Source organism: Sphaeramia orbicularis, chromosome 19 (genome assembly GCF_902148855.1).
Source record: "Sphaeramia orbicularis chromosome 19, fSphaOr1.1, whole genome shotgun sequence".
In the NCBI taxonomy this organism is placed as follows: domain Eukaryota; kingdom Metazoa; phylum Chordata; class Actinopteri; order Kurtiformes; family Apogonidae; genus Sphaeramia; species Sphaeramia orbicularis.
Window position 1 is genome coordinate 17316067 of NC_043975.1, and position 17923 is coordinate 17333989.

A 17923-nucleotide genomic window follows, 5' to 3' on the forward strand; every position below is an offset into this window, starting at 1 on the left:
CTTGCTATGGGCTAAGTCCACAAAATGGTAAAGCGCAACATAAAAGCAAAGTTAACCCTCCGGTATCCCGTCCAGCAAGGCCCTTACTAAGCACCAAGTGTGCTTTTTTGGCACACTTGTGGAATAATGTCAAAAAAATTTTCATACAGTTTGTTTTTAATTCTTTTACACTTTTTGTCTAATTCATCAACTTGAGCCGTAAATAAAAATACCAAATACTCAATAATTGTCACATTTTTTAACCCTTTCAATGCCGTGTTTGTAATGTAAACAAACCATTTTTTTGGATGCAAAAACTCAAAAAAATATTTTTTTCAATATACTACATAAAAAGTGAATCACATATTATTTGATTTTTGCAGCCTGGCATATGTCAATGATTAACTCTAACACTGGTTAATTTGCATTATTATTTTTGGCGCTAGGTCAAATGATCAAAAATACTAGCATCTGTCACCAAGTGTGCCAAAAATGCACACCTATAAATCCAACTATTAAATATTATATATTGATTTATTTTTCTGCTCTAATTTGATTTTATTTTTGTAAATCAAGGTCAGCCCTAATCATACATATCAAATGGAAGAAATAGTGCGTTTTAGGCACACTTAGGAGACAGATGCTAGTCTTGTAATTTTCTTTTGTTTACAATGTGCACATTTTAGTTGGTGGCCAGAATTTTAAAGATCACGCAAAAATGAACAACTTTTGAATGCTAACCTTATTTAAATTGTGAAAAATAATATGAAGTTTTTTAAAACGAAGTGCAAAGTGTGCCTAAAAGGTGCACCTGGATACCGGAGGGTTAATAGAATTAGTGGATCAACAGGTATTAAACATTTTCTTTCGGTGGATGGTTTAGGTCTCTGGTGTCTGTTTGGGTCTTCATGGGTTAATGTAAGATTAGCTGCTTACAGAAATATTCTAAAAAATACTGTTTTAAGCCTCCATTTCTCTGCTGTGACTGTGGATGTCAGTTACTCGTCTCCTTTGTTTTTAATTTTTTTTTTTACACTTTTTTTCTAATTCATCAACTTGAGCTGTAAATAAAAATACCAAATACTCAATAATTGTCACATTTTTTAACCCTTTCAATGCTGTGTTTGTAATGTAAACAAACCATTTTTTTGGATGCAAAAAACACAAAAAAATAATTTTTTCAGTGTACTACATAAAAAGTGGATCACATATTATTCGATTTTTGCAGCCTGGCATATGTCAATGATTAACTCTAACACTGGTTAATTTGCATTATTATTTTTGGCGCTAGGTCAAATGATCTTATTTCTTGCACTTCAAAAATTCTATGCATAATCAAATATTTTAATGCGCGCTGTTTTTATATTTATTTTTATTTTATTGTATTTCTCTCAAATTTCATTTTATTTCTTGATGTATAATCAAATCTTAATGTATTTTAATATTGTATTTTTTCAATCAATATGAAGCACTTTGGGCTACAATTTCTGTATGAAAGGTGCTATACAAATAAAGTTTATTATTATTATTATTATTATTATTATTATTATTATTATTATTATTATTATTATTATTATTATTATTATTAATAAAAATACTAGCATCTGTCATCAAGTATGCCAAAATAGCACACCTATAAATCCAACTATTAAATATTATATATTGATTTATTTTTCTGCTCTAATTTGATTTTATTTTTGTAAATCAAGGTCAGCCCTAATCATACATATCAAATGGAAGAAATAGTGCGTTTTAGGCACACTTGGGAGACAGATGCTAGTCTTGTAATTTTCTTTTGTTTACAATGTGCACATTTTAGTTGGTGGCCAGAATTTTAACCCTTTCATGCACAGTGGTCACTCCAGTGGACAGTTCTTCTCCAGCTGTTCTCTTGTATATTCAGGGTTTTGGTTGTTTTAGTTCCATATCAGCTGACACGGTGGACACTTATGCACCATCCCATAATACACTGACATTCAGACCATTGCTGTAACTTTGCTGTTCTTGATAAACCTGATTTGCAGTGACATGTTTTAGTATAAATCAATTGCTAATTGTTATTAAACTGTAATTGACAGGTATTTTTTAAACTTTTTTTTTTCTTGCATATTATCTCCATGCAGTGAATAATAACTAGTATTAGAGAATGTTCAAATGTGAGAAAACATCTGATTAGCAGCATTAAAAATGTTTCTATTGCATAGTTTTCCATATCATTTTTTGTTATTAGATTTTAAATACATGTTTCTTTGCTTCAAAAATTAAATACATGATGTCCAGCTGAGTGGAAATTTTTGTAACATTTTTTTTTTTTTTTAAATCGAACACATTGGTTTTTTTTTGTTTTTTTTATGTCTAAAGAGGAATAAAAACACTGCAGAAAAATTTCTTGACTAAATTTCACATAATTAGTGCATGAAAGGGTTAAAGATCATGCAAAAATGAACAACTTTTGAATTCTAACCTTATTTAAATTGTGAAAAATAATATGAAGCTTTTTAAAACGAAGTGCAAAGTGTGCCTAAAAGGTGCACCCGGATACCGGAGGGTTAATACAGGATCATAAGGTGCAGTGAAAAATACTTTTCCATGAAGCAGCAGGATAATCACCAGCTTTTACCTGTTAATTGTAGTAATCCAACTGCCTTCTATCACAGTGTAATTATAGTGTTTGATTTGTTGTTTTTTTTTTTTCCTGATGTCAATCTATAGAGTCTGTAATTTTGCTTTGGGAGCAGGTCTGGGATCAGCCACATTCAGATCAACGGAACAAGGAGACAGAGGCTGATTTTGATCTGGAGTCAGAGTTTAGACGGGCCATCTCCGCCGTCGACCTACGTCCTGCTCCAGCTTGTTGGCGGCTGCTCGTCTGCCTGTACATGACACACGTTTATGGAATTTGATTAATTAAAGGCTCCGTTTGGCAGCTGCGTCTTGACATAAAGATTACAACTCTGGCTAAAAAAAAGAAAAAAAAAAGAAAAAAAAAAAAAAGGGGGCCTCATTTTTATCAGATTTGCATCCACTGACATCTCACATATGTTGCGGTTTACATTCACAAAGGCACCGGAGGGATCGCACTACAGGAGCGTTGTTAACAGAATGATGGGATGTCGTGGAATGTGGCAAACTAAAAGAGCCAACGTATAAATATTAAAGGTTCAGTTTGTAAGATTCATTCATGCTCATGATCTTAAATGTGAAAGGCTGTACTGCAAAAACAGCTGTAGAAACAGGCCAAATACAGTTGTGGAAAAAATTATTAGACCACCCTTGTTTCTTTCAATTTCTTGTTCATTTTAATGCCTGGTACAACTAAAGGTACATTTGTTTGGACAAATATAATGATAACAACAAAAATAGCTCATAAGAGTTTAATTTAAGACCTGATATCTAGTTATTTTCCATGATTTTCTTGATAATAACCAAAATCACTTCAGTTCTTACCTCAATAAATATAAAACAGTGCTTTTAGTCATTCCATGTTTTCTTTTCTGTCTGTTTTAGTCACATGATACACACAGGAGTTAGTACTTGATTGTATAACCATTGTTGTTGATGGGTTTTGATGGTCTAATATTTTTTTCCGCAACTGTATTCTAACACAAACCAAATTACGTTGTATTAAGCAAAAGAATGAGCAAACTTTGACAATGAAATATGATGGACTTCCAAGCATTGGAAACATAGTTATTTAATACAAAATATTCTTGTACTGATAAGCTGTGCATGCAGTTTTGGTCTTAAAATGAAGGAAATAATCTTGTTCATCTGCTGGAATATTATATAAATCATTGTTTTAAATGGTTACTGGTTGAATACTATTAACTAATAACAAAAAATTAGATGGAACACTAACTAAAAACAATAACGTCTTCTTGAAATAAAATGTGTTTTCCCCACTAAAAAGGCATTTTTACTTGAAATTAATCTTTTGTTGGTTGTTTGCTAACCTTGTCTTTAAGCTAATGGTGCTAATGGTGTGTTACCACAGTTGTTGTGAACAAACCAGTCCCTCCAGGATTTCACAGGATTTTTTTTATGATTGTTGTGGCCGAAACTGCCTGATTTTGCAGCAGCTTTTCCAAAAAATTCCGATGAAAGTTGTGATGATTTGAGGCTTCATTTATTAAAGTCACAGGAACATTGGCATTTGCAAATGACCTAGGAAAGTCTTTTTTGAGTTTTTAGCCTTAAAAAGCACCAGGAAGCAATGATGTTAAACGAAACAGGCTTTTTTTCATTCATTCATTTATTTGTTTTGAGCAGCCAATGAGAGCGTAGCGTCACAGAACGCCAACCAATGAGAGCGCAGCGTCACAGAACGTCAGCCGATGAGAGCAAAGCGTCACAGAACACCAACCAATGAGAGCGCAGTGTCACAGAACACCAGCCAATGAGAGCGCAGCATCAGAGAACGCCAACCAATCAGAGCGCAGCGTCACAGAACATCAGCCAATGAGAGCGCAGCGTCACAGAACGCCAGCCAATGAGAGCGGAGCGTCACAGAACATCAACCAATCAGAGCGCAGCGTCACAGAACGTCAGCCAATGAGAGCGCAGCGTCATAGAACGTCAGCCAATGAGTGCGCAGCGTCACAGAACATCAGCCAATGAGAGCGGAGCGTCACAGAACGCCAGCCAATCAGAGCGCAGCGTCACAGAACGCCAACCACTCAGAGCGCAGCGTCACAGAACATCAGCCAATGAGAGCGCAGCGTCCCAGAATGCCAGCCAATCAGAGCGCAGCGTCACAGAACGTCAACCAATCAGAGCGCAGCGTCACAGAACATCAGCCAATGAGAGCGCAGCGTCACAGAATGCCAGCCAATGAGAGCGCAGCGTCACAGAACATCAGCCAATGAGAGCGCAGCGTCTGATTGGTTGATGTTCTGTGACGCTGCGCTCTCATTGGCTGGCTTTCTGTGACGCTCCGCTCTTGTTGGCTGATGTTCTGTGACGCTGCGCTCTGATTGGCTGCTCAAAACAAATAAATGAATGAATGAAAAAAAGCCTGTTTTATTTAAAATCTTTGCTTCCTGGTGCTTTTTAAAGCTAAAAACTCTAAAAGACTGTTCTAGGTAGTTTGCACATGCCCATGTTCCTGTGACTTTAACAAAAGAATCCTGAAATCATTACAACTTTCACCGAACTTTTTTGGAAAAGCTGCCGCAAAATCAGGCATTTTAGGCCACAGTAATCAAAAAATAATCCTGTGAAATCCTGGAGGGACTGCATATTGAACCTTTAACACTGCTTGGGGAACTAATGCATCTTGCGCTCAGTGATAAGTTGTATTTACACTGTGATTTGCCACTGGAGTTCTTCAAACCTGCACAGTTCCATGTCTGCAGCAGTGAACCCTGGGTAATCCATCTGCCTGCATTGTTATGCTATGTCTGGAAGACAGAGTACCTGTCGACTGCTGACTCCTCTGCTCCAGCTCTACATAGCTGTGAGAATTATCTGTCATGAATCATCATATGCATGTGTTTCTGCAGAGTGGGGTATTTACTTATACAGACAGCTGGGATGAATGGACGATGACATAAACATCTTCCAGAGTGGAGGAGTGCTCTGATCTCATATGAGAGCCAATAATTATCTGACCCTGAAGGGATGCGACCAGGGCCGTCACCATCATGTGTTGTAGTAGATGATTAAGTGTCTTAGAAATAACTTTGACTAACGATTTGTCTCTTTAATCATCGTAGTACTGTTATCATAGAAGCTTTAGAATATGCAGTACTTGTACATACACCTTACATTTCTGTTCCATTAAAAGTGCGATTTGAGCCAGAAATGGAATATACTCTTCATGACTTTTTCATTAGTGTATTATCACTTAACCCTCCGGTATTCGGGTGTGCTTTTTAAGTACACTTTGCACTTCGTGTTAAAAAAATTCATATTTTTTTTCACAATTTAAATAAGGTTAGAATTCAAAAGTTGTTCATTTGTGCATGATCTTCAAAATTCTGGCCACCAGCTAAAATTTGCACATTGTAAACAAAAGAAAATTACAAGACTAGCATCTGTCTCCCAAGTGTGCCTGAAACGCACTATTTCTTCCATTTGAACCACTGTTTTTGATCTGAAAGCCATTAAGGCATATATCCTGCTTTTACTGATATCTGGGCTTCATTTGAGAGGGGAGGGTCTAAATTAATTTATTAACGTTAATGTTGCTGTTAATCATTGACATATGCCAGGCTGCAAAAATCAAATAATATGTGATCCAAATTTTATGTAGTATTTTGAAAAAACAAAACAAAACATATTTTGTGTTTTTTGCATCAAAAAATGTAGTGACATCATGATGAAAAGAGATCGTTTAAAAGGTTAAAAAAATCTAAAATGAATGATTATTTGTTGTGTATGATGATTAGGGCTGACCTTCATTTACAAAAATAAAATCAAATTAGAGCAGAAAAATAAATCAATATATAATATTTAATAGTTTGATTTATAGGTGTGCATTTTACGCACACTTGGTGACAGATGCTAGTATTTTTGAACATTTGACCTAGCGCCAAAAATGATAATGCAAATTAACTGATATTGGAGTTAATCATTGACATATGCCAGGCTGCAAATATAAAATATGTGATCCACTTTTTATGTAGTGTATTGAAAAAATATATTTTTTTGTGTTTTTTGCATCCAAAAAAATGGTTTGTTTCCATTACAAACACGACATTTAAAGGGTTAAAAAATGTGACAATTATTGAGTATTTGGTATTTTTATTTATAGCTCAAGTTGATGAAATATAAAAAAGTGTAAAAGAATTAAAAACAAGCTGTATGAAAATTTTTTTTGACATTATTCCACAAGTGTGCCAAAATGGCACACTTGGTGCTTAGTAAGGGCCTTGTTGAGCCGCATTATGTAATAAATTCCCATTATGTAATACAAGTTCAAAATGTAATAAGAATGTCACGTCCTCTTGTAATAAAGCCGCATTATGTAATAAACTGACGCATTTTGTAATAAACTACCTCAATGCATTATGTAGTAAATTTCTTTGCATTATGTAGTAAGTTATCACAATTTGAGAAATTTATTACAAAATGCACTTGATACATTTTTATTTTCAGGAAAATGTAATGTGCTAAATTAATCTTTAAACTGTGTGGTTAAAGTTCTGATTACATTACCTGTAGCTTCTGCGACTAATTTCTTCTAAATTACTCTGAAATTATATTAATTTGGATTGTTATTACATCATGAACCATGTTATTAAATTTTTTTAAAAATAAAAATGTGTCAAGTGCATTTTGTAATAAATTTCTCAAATTGTAATAACTTACTACATAATGTGAAAAATTTTACTATATAATGCCTTGAAGTAGTTTATTGCAAAATGCATCAGCTTATTACATAATGTGGCTTTATTACAAGATGACGTGACATTCTTATTACATTTAGAACTTTTATTACATAATGGGAATTTATTACATAATGCGGCTCAACACACGTGTTTGACACTGATTAGTGTGTGTTTATCGGCAAAATACATTTTAGTTACAAGTTAGCCACCAAAGGTTTGACGGTTTAGCTCTTTTTTATTTCCAGAAATGTTGTTTACATTGTTGAAGACACATTCCTGAGTTGTTGTTTTTTTTTTTTTTCAACTGGCATAGACACCTTATATTGATCAAAATATTTTAATTTGCCTTAACCCTTTCATACACACTGGTCACTACAGTGGACAGCTATTCTACAGCTGTTCTCTTGTATATTCATGGATTTTGTTGTTCTTTTCATTGTTGTTGTTGTTTTTTTACACATATCTTTATTAAAGTTTTAAGACACTACACATCTTTTCTGACATGAATTGTTAACATTACGTAGATCTCTCCTGAGGATAAACCCCCAGAATCACAAGCCCTCTCCATAGTTTTCACACAATTTATCAGTAAATACATGTTCCTGTGCGTCAAAAATTAAATGTGTGGTGTCCAGCTGAGTGGACATTTTTGCAACTTCATGAAAAATAGGTTCATAAGATTTTTTTTTTTTTTTCATTATTATTGTTTTTATGTATTTTTCATTTTTTAAAAATTATTATTGTCATTTTTTAATTATTATTATTTATTTTTCAGATGAAAATTTTTAATCGCATTGTTTTTTTTCATGTCTAAAGAGGAATAAAAACACTCAGGAAAAAATTTTGATTAAGGTTCTCATAATTCGTGCATGAAAGGGTTAAAAAAGTTCCGTTTAGAAATAAATCCATTTATTGTTCAACATCAGCATTTTCTACTTTGTGTGTGCATGTTGGAGTGTGTGTACTAATTGCGAATGTAATGCTAATAGGTAGGCTATCATTAGCACTACTACAACTACTAATCTGCAGGGCTACTTCAATTCAAGAGGGCAAAAAAAAATCTACTTGAGTGTCGTTATTACGTAATGAACCATGTTATTACATTTTCCTGAAAATAAAAATGTGTCAAGTGCATTTTGTAATAAATTTCTCAAATTGTAGTAACTTACTACATAATGTGAAAAAAATTACTACATAATGCACTGAGGTAGTTCATTACAAAATGCGTCAGTTTATTACATAATGCGGCTTTATTACAAGATGACGTGACATTCTTATTACATTTGGAACTTTTATTACATAATGGGAATTTATAACATAATGCGGCTCAACACTACTATTCCAACTTGACTTCAGTTTCAGAAAACATGTACAGTATCTTCCAGATGCAAAGGACTGTGGGAACTTGCAAAACTGTAAAATACCTTCTGTAGTATGAGACGTTTTGAATAAAAAATGCTTCAGATATACTTTTTCTTATCCATTATGGTAGTTTATAGAATAGTGATGGCAACAAAACATTTGTGTGTGTTGGATGTTTTTATACAGGTGAATGATTTTGAACATTATCTCCCATTTATAATTATGACACAGAAGCAGATACTAGCAGATCTGCGTCTTTCACAGTGAGTTCACATGGTTCTGAAGGCAGATATATGGTTTTCAGAGTGTTATACTGCCCTCTAGTGGCATCCACAACCCCCAAAACACAGTTCGTGTTAGTGGCTGCTCAAGGAAATGAACCTACAGTTGCTGAAAAAATTATTAGACCATCAAAAGTCATCAAAAACAACAGTTATGCAATCAAGTACTAACTCCTGTGTGTGTCATGTGACTAAAACAGACAGAAAAGGAAACATAGAATGTCTAAAAGCACTGTTTTTGTCAGTACAATGTCATAGATATTGACGTAAGAACTGAAATGATTTTGGTTATTATCAAGAAAACCATGGAAAACGGATAGATATCAGCTCTGAAATGAAACTCTTCTGAGCTATTTTTATTATTATCATTATATTTGTCCAAACAAATGTACCTTTACTTGTACCAGGCATTAAAATGAACAAGAAATTGAAGAAAAAAAAAAGAGTAGTCTAATAATTTTTTCCATAACTGTATAGCAGCAGCAAAAATCAGATAGTTACTTATATTATGTCAGTTTATTGTTCAGTCTATGAAATATTAACATTAGACAAATAAAGTTCCTGTGTAATGTATTTAAACTTACAATTTTATGCTTGTTTTGACCAATCCTTCTTCAGAATTACATGTTTGGTTTATTTGATTCCATTTCATAAGGTTAAAAAATGTAATCCTCACATGTATGCTTAATCTATTACTATAATACTGCATAATTACATTACATTCACTACATCACAGCTTTAATTAGAGGACAGACATTAAATATCTTGACGAATCTTGACTGTATATTGTACGTATATTGTCTTCAGTAAAAAACAGAGCTTGTCCATTTATCAAATAAATGGTTAAATTGAATTATATTTTTATTGACCTTCTATATGAGATACCCCTGCTTTTAACATGAACCATAGAACAAATAATTCATTCAATCCTTCTTTAAAAAACATTTTCCTTTTACTGAACCAACGTAAAAGTGCTGAAACAACCCAACAAGTGAATAATACACTTTTGGACCACTAGATGTCGCCATTTTACCTGTTCACAGAGGTTGATTTGGTATAAATGTGTATTTAGAGACATCATACTTCATTCAGAATGATATTAATCAGGTGTCTTGTAGATGGGACTACTATTATTATCATTACAATGCCCCCTGAAGGGGAGGCTAAGGGTATTGTTTTTGGTTCGGTTTCTTTGTTTATTTTTTTCCCCCATTTATTTATAATGGGCAAAATTTCAAACGTCTGTAGCAGCAAAACAGTTTTTTGAATTCATACCAAACTGGGTTTATAGATTGCCAGTGACCCACAATAGATGTGATTACATTTTGGGAAAAGTAGGTCAAAGTTCAAAATTTTTATGAATTTTTAAATTCTTTTTTTTCCACATTTACTTACAATGGGCAAAATTTCAAATCGCTATAAAAACGTCAATTTTAACTGAATTTACTTTAAACGTTGTAGAAATAAAGAGATTAATTCTAGACAGCACTCTGCAAAATATCTAAGTGATAGCTTGTTTTTCAAATTTTTTGTAAAATTTTTGAATCTTTTTCTTTTCCCATTTACTTATAATGACCGAAATTTCAAATGTCTATAAAAACATCAATTTTTGTTTCAATTTACTTCAAGCTTGGCACATATATAATATTTTATATTTAAGAAATATTGAATATGAATGAAAGAGTGGAACGATGCCAAAATAAGTTACAATATGTGCAAAGGGTAGTGTTTGTTATTATTATTATTATTATTATTATTATTATCATTCTTCTTCTTCTTCTTCTTATTATTATTATTATTATTATTATTAATAATAATAATAGTAATAATAATAATAATTTTACATACTAATTCTTACTTTCTGAGACTAATGAGCTGTCTATAGGGGGGTAGAACAATTCTAATAATGTTCAATATGGAATTTTTAGAAGTGAAAAAGACACTACACATATGAGAATGAATCAGTTTTGGCATCTAAGTAATGTTTTCCATCAAAGAACAATTTTTTCTTTTAAAAAAATCTTTGGTATAGAAACTATGATCGTCAGCTGGAAAAAACAGTAGATGGCACTTGTGTGTGTCTTGGTCCGTCTGCTAATTCAGAGATGATATCAACATCCTGCTTCTACTCTCCTCGATATACAACCACGTTTTTATCCGTTTCGTGAATCTTAATCTCATAGAGGAGGTTGGGTGGCAGCGCCTTGGCCATGTTGTCCCAGATGTAAACAGCTACGTTCTCAGTTGTACTAAAAGAGCAAAAAAAAGAAGTGATGAGTTAAAAAAAACAAAACAAAACACAATATAACACTGTGTGAAGAAGCTGCATCGGAGGGAGAAGACACACCTGACAACGTTGGCAAAGTATGGGACGTCTTTGTCCAGGTTTTTATGGTCCAGAGGTGTCATGATGACATCCTGTAGAAAAAACAACAACTATTAGATCAAGCAATAAAATCATAGAAGCTTTTTACTCTATTATTTGGTTTTTATTATTGGTTCTTATTACCTCCGCCAAGGAGGTTATGTTTTTGCCAGGGTTTGTTTGTTTGTTTGTCTGTTTGTTTGTCTGTCCGTTAGTGTGCAACATAACTCAAAAAGTTATGGACAGATTTGGATGAAATTTTCAGGGTTTGTTGGAAATGGGATAAGGAAGAAATGATTAAATTTTGGTGGTGATCGGGGGTGGGGGGGCCCACGGGGGGCGCCACTGATCAGCCTTGGCAGAGGTCTGCGCTCTCCGAGTGCTTCTAGTTCTAATTGTTCCAAAGGCTCTACTGTTAGATTTCTGGAATATTTGTAATGTTCTGATCATAAACCAGAAGTAACTGTCTGGTTCTTCAGCTCTCATTCAGGAAGAAAAATTATCTTTACACTTAAAATACTGATTTGATATTTATCCTGAAAATAACTGATGACAACTGACATGAACATTTTGGACGTACTGAGACTGAGTAGAGTGGCACTGGGTAAAACATGCTGAATAAAAGCTTTTTTTTTTTTTTTAAAGCTAAGACTTTTTTATACTGGTTTGTACAGTAGAGTTGACATTTCTAAATGATTAATCTGGTCATTTTCTACATAGACTCAAATGACAGCCAAAATGAAAACACTGTCAACAAGTGTTTCCAGGCACAACAAACCCCGACCCTCACACATATTGTATCTTATTTTGGCATCGATCCAGCTGATGTCATCATGTCTATGCATGTGCTGATGTCAGGATATCAGTTGCCTCTATATATGTGCCAAGTTTGAAGTAAATTTAAACAAAAATGATGTTTTTATACACATTTGAAATTTTGCCCATTATAAAAAAATGGGAGGAAAAAAAGATTTTTACAAAATTCATAAAAAATGTGAACTTTGACCTACTTTTCCCAAAATGTGTTGACATCTATTCTGGGTCACTGGCGATCTATAAACCCAATTTGGTATGAATTCAACCAATAGTTTTGCTGCTACAGACATTTGAAATTTCACCCATTATAAGTAAATGGGGAAAAAAAAAAAGATTTAAGAAATTCATTTAAAAAAAAAAAAAAAAAAAAATCTTTGACCTACTTTTCCCAAATGTAGTGACTTCTATTCTGGGTCACTGGCAATCTATAAACCCAATTTGGAATGAACTGGGTTGTGCTGCTAGAGTGTCAACAAACAAACAAACAAACAAACAAACAAACAAACAAACAAACAAACAAACAAGCCAAAAACAATATCCCTTGCCTCCCCTTTTGGGGGGGGGGGGGATGATTAATCTGGTCATTTTCTTCATAGACTCCAATAAAAACTAATGGAAAATGGAAACACTGTCAGCAGTAGCTCTAGTATGACTGTTTTACTGTATCGTGCATCTGTAACAACAACAACAACAACAACAACAGATGCAAATATCCAGAGCCCTGTTTCTTTACACTTGTTTTGCTGAAACAATTACAAGTTCAGAACTAAACTTGGCTCTACTACTCAACTTCAGAAAAAACTCTATAAATTCATACTGTAATCTGTTGCTTGAGCAGTTGTACTTCTTTTTGCATTCTTGTTTACAATATTTATCCAAACCCATAGGGTAAATATCTGTTTAGAAAAATGTTTGTTAGTTTGACAGGAAAACAACTTAAAATCAAGTTGTTAGTGTTAGCAATGTCAACTTTTCAGGCATTAATGAGTCAGATTTGTCAGATGCTGAGCTTGTTCTGGAGTTCTGAGGCAAAAACTAACAAACAAATCAATAAAGAAGTCGACGATGCAGATTTATTTTTACTGCACAGCTGAGAACAGTACTGGATCTGTGTGTTTTCATAGTGTGTTCTGTTTATATCTGGATTTTTTTCACATAATTCCACTGTGTTGCAGATATGTACAAAGTCTGTATAGTTTTTATTTCCATTTTTATTATTATTATTATTATTATTATTATTATTATTATTTATTTATTTATTTTATATAGTTTGTTTCTTATCTTTATGTATGCACACTTTTTCTTGCACTTTATTCTGTTGCTGCCTTGACCATTGAATTTCTCTGTTGTGGGATCAATAAAGTCTAATCTAATCTAATCTAATCTAAGTAATGGGCTACTGGGGTAATTTTACCTCAATGCATTTCTTCAGGTCTGTGAGGTTCATGACCATGCCGGTAAGACGATCAATCTGTGGGTAGAACAGGTGGATATGAAGGTCAAACACACCTGTTAGACATCCTGTAGAACATGACAGCGGTGCATACAGGTAGGAATTATAAGAGAAGTGTTTTACCACAGACACTCAAATGTAAAATGCACGTTTTTGTCAAAAATATATAACTTTGACACTCACCTTTCCACGTACGGTCACTTCCACTGTGGACAGAAATGAAAACAGTGAATGAACTATCTCTATTCCTTTCACTATCTCATTGTTTTTTATATAATAATAATAAAGTATTGAACTGAACTGAACACGATTTATACTGTGACACTACTGTGGAGTTAGCACATTATAGTTAGCTGCTGTATACTTTGATATACTTTTATACATTCCTTTATCTATATTTTTTAGTACATGTTTTTAATTCTATAATGAGCCATTGCAACAAAATTTTATTCTGTGTACAACTGTTGTTGTAATCTGAATGAGAATAAAGTCTACGTCTAAATGTATTATATTATATTATATTATATTATATAGAATTCTATTGATCCCTTCAATGGGGAATATTATAAAAGTAAAAGTAATAATCATAATAATCACTAAATAAATAAATAAATAAATAAATTAATTAATAACTATAAGAACAACAACAACAAACAAACATTGCACACATGATAACAATAAGCAACATCACACATCTGAAAATGCACAGATCCCACTGATAGAACATCACTATCACTATCAACTCAACCTCATCTTGTCACAAAAAAATAATAATAACGTATGTCATAATAAATATCTGCAGTATTTTAAAGCAGTGTTTAATTTACTGACGAACCTTTGTAATTGTGTCCGTGCCCGTTTGGGTTGTTACATTTCCCATACACTCTTTTATTCTCCTCATCACTCAGGTGGATGCTGGGAAGAAGAAAAACAAGGTCAACATGATGAAAAAAAAAAAAAAAGGGTCAAAGGTTAAACAATAACCGTTGCTTTCAAAGACAAATGTTGACAGTTCAGAAGTTAAAAACAGTGTTGTTCATAAACTTGGAATAATTTAGTTTTCAGATACATTCTTCTTTTTATTCCTGTTTCTACACATAATCACCTTTAACCAGGTGCAATGATTCCATACTAAGTCCTAGTTACACTTTATCTGTCAAGTATAAATCACATTGTCACAATTATTTTATGGGAAGAAGTACAAATATTTTATCATAATTTTATGGACAACAGTGTAATTTCCCAAAACTTTTTTTCCATTAAAAAAAACAAAAAAACAACAACAATCGATTAAAACTTAAACATGCATAAGTTTCCTTTGCTTAAGTGGGTACATAAAATTTTGTTATCATGGTACACAAATTCACTTTCACCTAAACTTACCTTAGTCCAACTTTATGAACAATAGTGTACATAAGATAAGCGATGAGATCAAATGAAAAGTCATTGATCCCTCAACAGTGAAAATCACAGATTTGATGAATGAAAATTAAAAGTAAAATATCCTAATATTAAGGTAGGATGAGTGCAAGAAAATGTGCATGCATCTAAATTTTCAAATTTCATTTTTTTGAAAATTCAGTTTGTGTTTTTGCAAAAAATTCATTTTGCAAAAACACAAACAATACAAAAACAATAAGTCAAAGTCAGTTTTATTGTTAGTTTTCCCATATGTACAACCCATACAGAAAACTGAAATTACAAAATTCTAAGACCCCAAAGTGCAAGATGATCATAATAGAAAAAACAGAAAAAATAGAATAGATTATACTATAAACGATAGAACTATAAACATAAAATATAAGAATAATCAGCAAGGGGGTTGAGGAGACAATAAATAGAAAGTAAAGGTGCAACAGTGATGTTAAACAGAAGTTACTGAATTAAAAAGGCATATACAGTATGTGCAATATGCATTAATGTAAATAACAATAGTAATAAAACTTCTTAAGTATTGGTATCATTTTTAATAGTGTTTGATTTGTTTGGGTTGCAGTTGAAATTGACTTTATCTTTTCCTGAGATGTTTGTGTGAAACTTTTAGTGGAAATTAGGGATGTAACAATTACCGGTATAACGATAAACCGCGGTAAAATTGCAGACGGTTAGTATTACCGTTTAAATTCTAATTATCATGATAACGGTGTTTGATTACCGCACTTTTAGGGGAAAAACCTTATGTAAAGATCTGCTTTTATGTCAAATATTTGAGTATAGTTTTAATGTATTACAATTTTGATTTTATATACCTAATATTTGGAACCAATATTCACTTTTAAAGTCTTTGAAAAGGTTCATTAAGTATCTTTGTGTAATTTATGCAATAAAGTATTTACAATTTTCAAATTGCATTTTTTTTTGTGTGTGTTTTCTGGTCTTTTATGTTGATATAGTAGGTTAAAGTAAAGAAATAGTAGACAGATGATATAGATGAAGTTGTACTGAAAAAAAAAGATCCCAAACATGGGTATAGTAAACATTTCTTTATACAGTATATAAAGGCAAAATGAAAAGTACTGAAAAATGGACAAAATAGGCTCAGACCACTAAGGGTTAATATTTGAATGTTTCTGCCAACAGAAGGTACATTGTGCCTATTATTTTATTTCATTTTATTTTTTTAAATACAACTTGGTTAAATTATTTCAGTGTGTGTATTAGTACTTTTTGAACATTTTGAGCACAACTTCAATACTACCACGATAACCATGATCATTTTGGTCACAATAACCATGATATGAAATTTTCATATCGTTACATCCCTAGTGAAAATGCATACTGATTTTTGTTGTTGTTTGTTTTGTTTTGAGTCATTGGTGTGCTTGACTTGAGAGCGATTTAGGATTATCCGATTGCACTTGAAGGCATCAGCGGCGTTCCCTGCGTCTGAAATAAACAACAATCTTCATCACAGTAGAATGAGTTTTATATGTTTTGTTAATTAAAATGCATAATACCGAGCACTGAATTTTATTGTTACTATTCAGTTCGATGCTGCTTTCTTTCCTCCGGGTTCTGGGTCTACAATAAACCGGAACCGGTGCGGGTCCAACCTGTGGAGTCGGTGGCACGCGCTGAAACACTGGATCCGGCTGATGTACCCGATCCGCTCCTGGGCCTGGGGGGTCTGTGAGGGTCCGGCCATGGTCAGAGACACAAGGAGACGACAATGCCGAGGAATAATCCACAGCAGGGCCCGGAAGGAGAGGGGGATGAAGGCGCACATAAAGCCCCATCCCCCGTGACTCAGACTGGGACGTGATTGGCTCAGACATGGGCGTAAATAGGGACGCACATGGAGCAGCTACTACCCACGATCACATGGGAAGCACGGTCACTAGTGGAACATTACATCCACTTATTATTATGACTTCATACGAGAAAATTACCGTTATTTTTATTTATTTATTTTTATTTTTTTCCCCCTCAACTTTATTTACACAATGCAGTTTACAAAACAGATCAACTAATCAACAACAGTAATAAACAATAACAGGTAATGCATAATGCTAGAGGCAAGGTAGGAAGAAAATAAATAATATAAATACATAAATAAGTAAATTAAGTAAATTAAATAAGTTAAAGAATAAACAAGAAAATAAGAGGTAGACCAAGTTTAAAAGAATTACAGTTTAAATTCATTACATAAGGCTTTGGTTTTCACAGCTTTAGAGTTTGTGCAAAATTTAACCCTCCGGTGTCCTGTCCAGCAAGGCCCTTACTTAGCACCAAGTGTGCATTTTTCACACACTTATGAAATAATGTCCAAAAAGTTTTCATACAGTTTTTAAAAAAAAAATTCTTTTACACTTTTTTCTATTTCATCAACTTGAGCCGTAAATAAAAATACCCAATACTCAAAAACTGTCACATTTTTAACCCTTTAAATGCCGTGTTTGTAATGTAAACAAACCATTTTTTTTCAAAGAACACAAAAAATTAATTTTCTTTCAAAATACTACATAATAAAAAGTGGATCACATATTATTTGATTTTTGCAGCCTGGCATATGTCAGTGATTAACTCCAACATCGGTTAATTTGCATCATTATTTTTGGCGCTAGGTCAAATTTGCAAAAATACTGGCATCTGTTACCAAGTGTGTGTAAAATGCACACCTATAAATCCAACTATTGAATATTATATATTGATTTATTTTTCTGCTCTAATTTGATTTTATTTTTGTTAATTTAAAGTCAGCCCTAATCATACATATCAAGTGGAAGAAATAGCGCGTTTTAGGCACACTTAGGAGACAGATGCTAGTCTTGTAATTTTCTTTTGTTTAAAATGTGCAAATTTTACTTGGTGGCCAGAATTTTAAAGATCATGCAAA

The 17923-nt window shown here is 33.0% G+C and overlaps 1 protein-coding gene across 1 annotated transcript; it reads right to left on the reverse strand.

Moving 5' to 3' along the window:
• Nucleotides 1–10940: 10940 nt before the first annotated feature.
• pts (6-pyruvoyltetrahydropterin synthase) lies at nt 10941–16835 on the reverse strand. Its single transcript, XM_030122643.1, has 6 exons — nt 16641–16835; nt 14423–14502; nt 13771–13793; nt 13549–13605; nt 11301–11371; nt 10941–11202 (listed from the first exon to the last, which is right to left on the reverse strand). Exons 1-6 carry the CDS (start codon nt 16811–16813, stop codon nt 11079–11081), a joined length of 528 nt encoding a protein of 175 aa, XP_029978503.1. The 5' UTR covers nt 16814–16835; the 3' UTR covers nt 10941–11078.
• Between the last annotated feature and the right edge of the window lie 1088 nt (nt 16836–17923).